Below are 9,895 nucleotides of genomic sequence, written 5' to 3'. Positions count from 1 at the left end.
GCATGCTTGTGTATTGATGGTTGACTGGCTGGCTATGCGATTCATAGCTATCAGTGTGCGTTTGTTTCTTCTGTAATTATTACAACTTTATCATATGCTGTAAGAATTACCTGTATAGTACCAAGATGATGTGTAAACAAATTAATACAAAAAAAAGGAATACAAATGTGCATTTGAAAAATATTGTTTTTTACTATTTAATGTTGTAAATGTTGCATCCACAAAGGCAAAAGTGTGTTTTAACAAATCATTGTATACTTAACGCAGATTTTTATTTCTGTACCATCCTAGAAAATTACATTAATAGATTTAAACAAATACATTTTATGCTATGAGACAAAGTGTTTTGTTTCACAGCAAAGTTTTTTTTCTTTCTCTCTCTCTCTCTCTCTCTTTCTCTCTCTCTCTCTCTCTCTCTCGCTCTCTCTCTCTCACTCTTTCTCTCTCTCAGATTTTAGTTTGGAGGACATTATGAAAATGTAACACCTTTTTGAACAAGTCGTGTGACACATTCAGACCCACTAGAGAAACACAAATTTAAATAATAGTCAATTAGACTCAGCAAATTAGTCACTGAGATTTAGCAATAATATTACAGTTTAAACTGAAATTATTACAGATATTCCGACATTGTGCAGTTGTTAGCCGGCTAGCTCTGCATGCGGAACCAAATACAGCAGGTTTTGTTTCTCGGGGTGCTTGTTTTAGTAGTTGCATACAGTCGTCGTGAAGCCGCATGTGTGTTATGCTTCTGTTTGTAACGCAGACGTTCCTGCTTTGTTTCTGAAATTTATAGCCACATACTGCCGAGATGAAGCTGTTAACGCATAACATGTTAACATCTCACGTACAAGGTGTGATTAAAGGATACCCACTTATTATCAAGGTGAGATAGACTTACGGTGTTTTCATTATTAATAAATATTTTTGAGATGCACATGAATGCAGCAGTAATTTAGGGCGAATTCCAAACCGCCTTAACGTTGCCTTCCTCTGAAATCGTCGCTCAAAAAATCACAAATTAATATCAGAAGGTTACAGGGAACCTAAATGTCTATGAACCTTTTTTTTTTAACCATGAAGATATGTGACAGAATAAGGGAAAGTGTGTATTTATGTCTTGTATTTTAATCGCTATGAATGTTTAAAAGTGCAAATGTTACATGAATGTTACACTCGTAAGTTAACATGAATGTTAGATCTTTAGAGCTTGAAATGTCAACTGCCCAAAATAAATAGGCTGCATATTAATATGCACCTATAGAACAACCTACAATTTCCTAAATTTCTAGGTCACTGCTAAGTCCTTTTTGAAGTTATCCTAACAGGAGTAGAAGGTGAAAATTAGAGAACATTTAAAGATACCTCCACGTTATTGGTGTTAATCTGGCACCTTACTAATTTCCTTAATTATATGACAAACCATATTTAACTGGGAGAATTCCTCTAGTATTCACTGAGATTGTAAAATGAAGGGCCGCTCTAAAGTGACTGAGACCCTGTGACAGGAGGTTGTCCAGATGATGCGGAGACTCTCAATGGGGAATCGGTTCAACACTGCAGCTGGAATGAGAAGGGTCTGGCTGCAGACTTGCACTTGCACTCTCAGACTTGCACTCTCAGACACTTGTGCTTCCGCTAGCGACGTCACTTGCAGTCTTTATTTTTTAATTTTGTTCTATTTGTTGATAACTTTTTGTTTGAATCTCTCAACATTTTACAACAGTAGCCAGGTGGTGAAGACAAGAAAAAAGAAACCAAATTACAATGTCACTTGCAATCGCTACTTGCACTCTACAAGTAGGCAATCATATCACTCTACACGGATTTGCCGGTCTTGTCTTTTTCTTGCAGGACCCTGTACGTTATAGTACTAAATTAGTTTAAAAAAAAAAAAAAATCGTTTCACCGTTATAGTACTAAATTAGTTTTAATCGTTTAAACATGCACGATTTACGTTGATTGCAAGTGACGTCACAGGTAGCAGAGAGTGCAAGTAGCAATTGCAAGTGACATTGTAATTTGGTTTCTTTTTTCTTGTCTTCACCACCTGGCTACTGTTGTAAAATGTTGAGAGATTCAAACAAAAAGTTATCAACAAATAGAACAAAATTAAAAAATAAAGACTGCAAGTGACGTCGCTAGCGGAAGCACAAGTGTCTGAGAGTGCAAGTCTGAGAGTGCAAGTGCAAGTCTGCAGCCAGACCCTTCTCAAACGGAGAGGAGTATGTTTCTTTTTTCTTGTCTTCGCCACCTGGCTACTGTTCTAAAATGTTGGGAAATTCAAACAAAAAGTAATAAAAAATTTAACAAAATAAAAAATAAAGACTGCAAGTGATGTCACTAGCGGAAGTGTAAGTGTCTGAGAGTGCAAGCCTGCAAGTGCAAGCCTGCAGCCAGACCCTCTTGGCTGGAATTGCTCACCAGTTAAGTGCTGAACAGGGTCTGGATCTGTCTCAGCACGTTTAAGAGAAGTCGGACTGAAAGCGCACTCTACAGTGACGAATCCTCTCATCAGCAGAAAGAATCAAAAGGCTAGACTCACATTTGCGGAGGAGCATGTTGTGTAGAGACAGGAGAACTGGTCCAAAGTTAGTTCTAGTGATGAGAGCAAGTTTAATTCATTTGGGACAGAACGGAAATATTTTGTTCGCCGTCAAACTGGGGAGAGACTGAAGCATGAGTATGTAAAGAAGTCATTAAAAGGTGAAGGAGGAAGTGTCATGGTTTGGGGGATGTTTTCTGCAGCAGGAGGACTCTTATACAGACACATGACAGAGTGAACGCAACTGTTTATCAAAAGCTCCTTCAGCAACATGCGGTTCCTTCCCTGCAAGCATCTCCCAATTTTCATGCAGGACAATGCCACTGTCACACTGCAAAACAGGTAAAGCAGTTCCTTGAAGCTAAGAACATTGAAATAATGAAATGGCCAGCCCAGAGTCCTGATCTAAACCCAACTGGAAATCTCTGGAAAATCCTTGGCAACACGGTTATGGCTAAGAAACCCACTACAGTTACCAAACTTACAATATTTCAGAAAGAATCAAGTGTTTATAGATTGTTCTCTAATTTTGATCTCCTGTGTGTGTGTGTGTGTGTGTGTGTGTGTGTGTGTGTGTGTGTGTGTGTTTTTAATGCTTTTGAATGACAAATCTGACATTTGTTCTGTCTTGGCTCATGAATGAAGGCAACAGAAGTGAAAGTGAATGAGCTGGAGTTCAGTGCTCCGTTTGTGAGCCGGATGATTCCTAAGCTGGAGTGGAGCGCATTGATCCAGGCAGCAGAATGGGTGAGTGAAGATCATGTTTCATGTCTTTTCAATGATATTTAATAAGGAGGGTGAATTTTCACAGCCTTCCAGTAAGTATGGTTTAAAAAGCAGGAGGTATTTTGTCTGTGCATGATGTATGAGTGTCAGCTGATATCTGCATTAAACTGGTGGATTGTGGGATACTCATGAGGTGTTTTTAACAGCTTGGACAGTCTCAAGACCTGCCAGCACACACTCTCATACCAGACTATGAAAAGGATGAGGAGTTCCTGCGTAAAGTTCACAGAATTCTTCTGGAGGTGAGACGCATCAGATGAACAACATTTTCAAAGAAATGAATTTGTAAACTTCCAGAAAGTTCCTCTGGAACCCTTTTCACATTTCCAGGGTTCTCAGAAGCAGAAGTCTGTAAGAAACATCATTTTTGAGTTCCCATTTGTCCCAGTAGCAAAAACTGAAATTTACTCTAAGCATTTCTGTGACTCGTCAAAAGAGGGGGGAAAACAATATAAAAATTGTGTTGGTCAGAAGAAAGAAAGATTTGCCAAATAATCTGTTTTCTGTAATTTAATGCCAAGGTAAGAAAATGCAAAGTATAGTGTTTTACATGTACATACATTTTTTTTTATGAAAATATAAAAAAATTAGGCTAGATTTACAGTGTAAAAACACATCGTGATTTGTGAAAAGGGTCCATTATTAAAAATACAGCAGAAGTGCAAGCTCTTTTTCATAGTAGTGCTAATTTTATGATGTGACAAAAAAAAATAGATTTGTGCCTCATATTTTGTTTTCTGTCATTCAATATTTGTTCTGTACAAGCCAATGCTACTTTTTAGTGTTTAATTCTTTAGGTTTTGTGCTATTGTATAGATATGTGACTATATAATATATATATATATATATATATATATATATATATACTATAGTATATATATATAAACATATCATAAAACTATATATATACTAAATATATATATATTAGTTTTTTATTTTTGTTCTCCATTTTAATTTGAAAGTTTTGTTGTTGTTTTTTTATGTCTGAGTAGTTTTAGTTCAAGTAACAAACTTTAATGGGTTTTATTTAACCGTAATAAACCCTGGTACAAACCCATTTTCAGCATGAATATATTTTCTTTTTTTATGGAATGAACTTTAAGTGAATTGGTGCTAATAGTGGTGTTCTCTCCTCATAAGGTTGCGTTGTAGAGGGATGTTTTACAGTGTCCTGAATCTGGTCGAGAGTTCCCCATCTCCAAAGGTGTTCCTAACATGTTACTCATTGAAGACGAGTAGATCAAGCTGCTACAAAACGCATCCCAGAAGAACGAAACTGAATATCAGACACAAACGTTTCATTTTTTAGAAACTGTTGGGGGGGCGCTTTTTATTTCAAATGATAATAGAGATAAACATAAACCATAATTCACAAGTTTATTCTGTTTTACAGTCGTGTTCAACATCTGTCTCCAAACAGTGTGGTTGCTATCAGAATTTACTTTTTTTGTTGCTGTCTGTCATTGTAAATTGTGCTTTGTAAAATATTAGATAAAATTTGTATTGATTACGTTAGGCTTTAGAAGGTTCTTTTTTATATACAAATCATCTTATTATTACTTGTTGGTACGACCTGTAAATGCTAACAGCAAAAATTACTTTTTTTAATAATAATAATACTAATGTGTCTATATGATTTATTTCAGTTGCTGCTTATGATTACAAATTATTTTATGAAAATTAATGCTAAAAAATGTTTTCATGTTGATCTGTCCCTAATAACCCCCTTTATGGCCCTAAACAAAATAATGTGTTTTAAAAAATGTGTGTGTTTTTTTTTTAATGTAATGTTTAAGCACCAAGTTTAAAATAGGGTTTAACTGCAGATTGGCCTATATACAGCATATATAAGATAGAGAGAAAAAAAAAGAGGTAGGAGGCTTGGCTTTATTTTTTTCATTATTTCAGTTTTTGTTTTTATGTCCAGTTAGTAATTTTAGTGCTTTTTTGTTTTTATGTCCATTAGTAATTTTAGTGCTTTTATAATGTGTTTTTGTAATATTTATTAGTTGTTATTTTTTATATTATTATTTCAGTTAGATTTTATTTTTATTTTTTTGCTGTATTTCATTAAACGATAATGTTGGTTTAATAGTTTTATTTACAATAACAACCCAGTAGCTAAGGTAATGAAGTTGTTGTAGTCTCATTAGCTCTCATTAGATTTGTGCTGTGTAAAGCATTGTCTTACTGTTGAACTACATGCAGTCAGTGCGTTTGTTTGAGATTATCTAGGTCAGCTGTAATAGTTTTTAATGGCTCTGCCAAGGACTTTTTCATATCATAAAAGAAAGATGACGTGGCAAGGCCGCGACCTATATGGGGGGGGGGGGGTAGTAGATTTAGTTTGGAGGGAGGTTAAAAGTAAAAAAACGGGATAAGCTCGAGCGTTTTCGCGCTCTCCTAATTTTTAAATCTTAAGTTGCAAATACCCGCATCCCAGTCGACGCTGCCCCGGCCTGATGGCGCTCGAGGCTCCCTTTCAGAATGAGAGATCAAACGCTGAATTCATGTTTATTACAAGAAAATCACCTTTCTTTGGAAATGACGTCAAGACCCTTGAAAAACTTCCAGCCTTCTGGTGTCCTCTTTTTTGGGTCCCTACGTATCTCATTTCTTTCAAAGGCTTTTTGGTGTCTCAATACCTTCCTTCTGCCTTCTCTCTTAAAGTTCATATTATAGCTCTCCTTGGCCAAAAACTATTAAAAAATAATGTCATAAATGGAGAGGTGGAGAGAGCAGCTATAAAAGCTGTTTTTCGAAAGATTAACGATCCATGTAGATGGTGAACTGTACTTAACAACGAGACAGAAAGATAGGGATGGAAGTAAAGTAAAGGAAGGGTGGTACCTACAATGAATGGATGGGAAAACCTAGATTGAGGCCTTGGATAGCTATCGTTTCTCTCCAGGAAACTAAATGGAAGTTGAAATTAATATCCAGTAAATCTGTTTTTAAATGTGTCCAGTGTGGTCTTTTGTGTCTGTTAAATGCATGAGTAGGAAATATTGGGATTAGAAAGCACATTGTCTTATTTTTCCAAGGTAAACAAATTAAGAAGCAGTCAGTCAGTAAACTTCAGCCTGCTCGTGGTGGATATTTGACCATTTGTAAAGATCGTTTTGTTAAGTATCAGGCTGCTGCTTAGGCAGCAAGAATGGTTGAGTGAAGATCATGTTCATGTCTTTCAATGATATTTAATAAGGAGGGTGAATTTTCACAGCCTTCCAGTAAGTATGGTTTAAAAAGCAGGAGGTATTTTGTCTGTGCATGATGTATGAGTGTCAGCTGATATCTGCATTAAACTGGTGGATTGTGGGATACTCATGAGGTGTTTTTAACAGCTTGGACAGTCTCAAGACCTGCCCAGCACTCTCATACCAGACTATGAAAAGGATGAGGAGTTCCTGCGTAAAGTTCACAGAATTCTTCTGGAGGTGAGACGCATCAGATGAACAACATTTTCAAAGAAATGAATTTGTAAACTTCCAGAAAGTTCCTCTGGACCCTTTTCACATTTCCAGGGTTCTCAGAAGCAGAAGTCTGTAAGAAACATCATTTTTGAGTTCCCATTTGTCCCAGTAGCAAAAACTGAAATTTACTCTAGCATTTCTGTGACTCGTCAAAAGAGGGGGGAAAAAATATAAAAATTGTGTTGGTCAGAAGAAAGAAAGATTTGCCAAATAATCTGTTTTCTGTAATTTAATGCCAAGGTAAGAAAATGCAAAGTATAGTGTTTTACATGTACATACATTTTTTTTTATGAAAATATAAAAAAATTAGGCTAGATTTACAGTGTAAAAACACATCGTGATTTGTGAAAAGGGTCCATTATTAAAAATACAGCAGAAGTGCAAGCTCTTTTTCATAGTGCTATTTATGATGTGACAAAAAAAAATAGATTTGTGCCTCATATTTTGTTTTCTGTCATTCAATATTTGTTCTGTACAAGCCAATGCTATTTTAGTGTTAATTCTTTAGTTTGTGTATGTATGTATATGTGACTATATATATATATATATATATATATATATATATATATATATATATATATATATATATATTAGTTTTTATTTTTGTTCTCCATTTTAATTTGAAAGTTTTGTTGTTGTTTTTTTATGTCTGAGTAGTTTTAGTTCAAGTAACAAACTTTAATGGTTTTATTTAACCGTAATAACCCTGGTACAAACCCATTTTCAGCATGAATATTTTCTTTTTTATGGAATGAACTTTAAGTGAATTGGTGCTAATAGTGGTGTTCTCTCCTCATAGGTTGAGGTTGTAGAGGGATGTTTACAGTGTCCTGAATCTGGTCGAGAGTTCCCCATCTCCAAAGGTGTTCCTAACATGTTACTCATTGAAGACGAGTAGATCAAGCTGCTACACGCATCCCAGAAGAACAGAAACTGAATATCAGACACACGTTCATTTTAGAAACTGTTGGGGGGCCATTTTTATTCAAATGATAATAGAGATAAACATAAGACCATAATTCACAAGTTATTCTGTTTTACAGTCGTGTTCAACATCTGTCTCCAAACATGTGGTTGCTATCAGAATTTACTTTTTGTTGCTTCTGTCATTGTAAATTGTGCTTTGTAAAATATTAAATAAATTTGTATTGATTACGTTAGGCTTTAGAAGGTTCTTTTTTATATACAAATCATCTTATTAATTACTTGTTGGTACGACCTGTAAATGATAACAGCAAAAATTACTTTTTTAATAATAATAATACTAATGTGTCTATATGATTTATTTCAGTTGCTTATGATTACAAATTATTTTATGAAAATTAATGCTAAAATGTTTTCATGTTAGATCTGTCCCTAAATTTTAGGCCTAAATAATGTGTTTAATATTTGTATTTTTTTTTAATGTAATTTTAAGCACCAAGTTAAAATAATTAACTGCAGATTGGCCTATATACAGCATATATATATAGAGAGAGAGAGGTTAATTTTTGTTTTTATTTCAGTTTTAGTTTTTATTTCCAGTTAGTAATTTTAGTGCTTTAACTTAATTAACATACTTAAACTTACTTTAGTTAGTTGCCAACCTAAAATTTCAGTTTTTCATTTTGTAATGTTTTTCATCTAATATTTATAGTTTTATTTCAGCTGTATTTCATTAAACGATAATGTTTTTAATAGTTTTATTTACAATAACAACCCAGTAGCTAAGGTAATGAAGTTGTTGTAGTCTCATTAGCTCTCATTATATTTGTCTGTGTAAGCATTGTCTTACTGTTACTGCAGTCAGTGCGTTTGTTTGAGATTATCTAGGTCAGCTGTAATAGTTTTATGGCTCTGCCAAGGACTTTTTCATATCATAAAGAAAGATGACGTGGCAAGGCCGCGACTCTATTTAGTTTGAGGGAGGTTAAAAGGAAAAAAACGGGATAAGCTGTTTTCGAGCTCTCTATTTTTAAATCTTAAGTTGCAATACCGCATCCGTCCGCTGCCGCCTGATGGCGCTCGAGGCTCCCTTTCAGAATGAGAGATCAAACGCTGAATTCATGTTTATACAAGAAAATAGCCTTTCTTTGGAAATGACGTCAGCCCTTGAAAACTTCCAGCCTTCTGGTGTCTCTTTTGGGTCCCTAGTATCTCATTTCTTCAAGGCTTTTGGTGTCTCATACCTTCTGCCTTCTCTTAAAGTTCAATTATAGCTCTCTTGGCCAAACTATAATAATGTCATAATGGAGAGGTGGAGAGAGCAGCTATAAAGCTGTTTTCGAAAGATTAACGATCATGTAGATGGTGAACTGTAATTAACAACGAGAAGAAAGATAGGGAGTGGAAGTAAAGTAAGGAAGGGTGTACCTACAATGAATGGATGGGAAAACCTAGATTGAGGCCTTGGATAGCTATCGTTTCTCTCCAGGAAACTAAATGGAAGTTGAAATTAATATCCAGTAAATCTGTTTTAAATGTGTCCAGTGGGTCTTTTGTGTCTGTTAAATGCATGAGGGAAATATTGGATTAGAAAAGCACATTGTCTTATTTCCAAGGTAAACAAATTAAGAAGCAGTCAGTCAGTAACTTCAGCCTGCTGTGGTGGATATTTGACCATTTGTAAAGATTTTTGTTAAGTATCAGGCTGCTGCTTGGAAACACGGTTGCCAAGGAAAGATTCCAAAAAAGTGTCACCATTGTTACGCAGTGATGCCGTCTGGAAAAATTTGTGAGAAATATTGACATAACATGTCACAGGAAAACTGCTAAGTAGACTTCTGCAGCTTTGTTTCGGTGACTTTTTATGATAGCACTACCACACTTATTATATAATGCTTAACAGAGCTTCTATTAATATCTATGAAGTTATTCAAAATGCATTCAAATGTAATTCATATAAATAAACAAATATATCACATGAACATGTTTTACATTTCTGAATCAGTTAATTTAGATATTTTTGTGGTGATTAAATGTCTAGGTTGTGTAAATGTCTGGAGATAGTAAAATAAAAAATAAAATGTTGACTTAAATTTTTGAAAAATAAAATATTTAATAATATTTCAGAATTATTTCTTTCACAACAAACAGTAAGGTTAACATTTGC

General features: G+C 34.7%; 2 protein-coding genes across 3 annotated transcripts in view; both read left to right on the top strand.

Annotated features, from left to right (window-relative positions):
• Positions 1-9,895, top strand: part of LOC109066939 (sorting nexin-25) — an 825,452-nt gene that overhangs the window by 41,494 nt on the left and 774,063 nt on the right. The gene's annotated exons all lie outside the window — the stretch shown is intronic.
• On the top strand, positions 608-7,959 carry LOC109101648 (multifunctional methyltransferase subunit TRM112-like protein). 2 transcript variants are annotated; one of them, XM_042770680.1, is made up of 4 exons: positions 608-886; positions 3,191-3,292; positions 3,478-3,573; positions 7,604-7,959. In XM_042770680.1, the coding sequence occupies exons 1-4, from the start codon at positions 812-814 to the stop codon at positions 7,700-7,702; spliced, it is 372 nt and encodes a 123-aa protein (XP_042626614.1). In that variant the 5' UTR covers positions 608-811; the 3' UTR covers positions 7,703-7,959. The 2 variants fall into 2 exon arrangements, with proteins under 2 accessions (XP_042626614.1, XP_042626615.1); XM_042770681.1 differs by lacking the exon at positions 3,478-3,573 and adding an exon at positions 6,676-6,768 and having other exon boundaries at positions 679-886.

This window comes from Cyprinus carpio, chromosome A14, assembly GCF_018340385.1.
Source record: "Cyprinus carpio isolate SPL01 chromosome A14, ASM1834038v1, whole genome shotgun sequence".
NCBI classification, from domain to species: Eukaryota; Metazoa; Chordata; class Actinopteri; order Cypriniformes; family Cyprinidae; genus Cyprinus; species Cyprinus carpio.
Note: the sequence above shows the minus strand (reverse complement) of the source record. Positions and strands in the feature narration are given on the sequence as shown.

Excerpts from the sequence above, each read along its gene's own strand:
- LOC109101648 (XM_042770680.1), top strand. The coding sequence starts at position 812 with ATGAAGCTGTTAACGCATAACATGTTAACATCTCACGTACAAGGTGTG. Across the intron at positions 887-3,190 it reads GATACCCACTTATTATCAAG|GCAACAGAAGTGAAAGTGAA; the intron begins GTGAGATAGACT and ends TCATGAATGAAG. Across the intron at positions 3,574-7,603 it reads TTCACAGAATTCTTCTGGAG|GTTGAGGTTGTAGAGGGATG; the intron begins GTGAGACGCATC and ends CTCTCCTCATAG.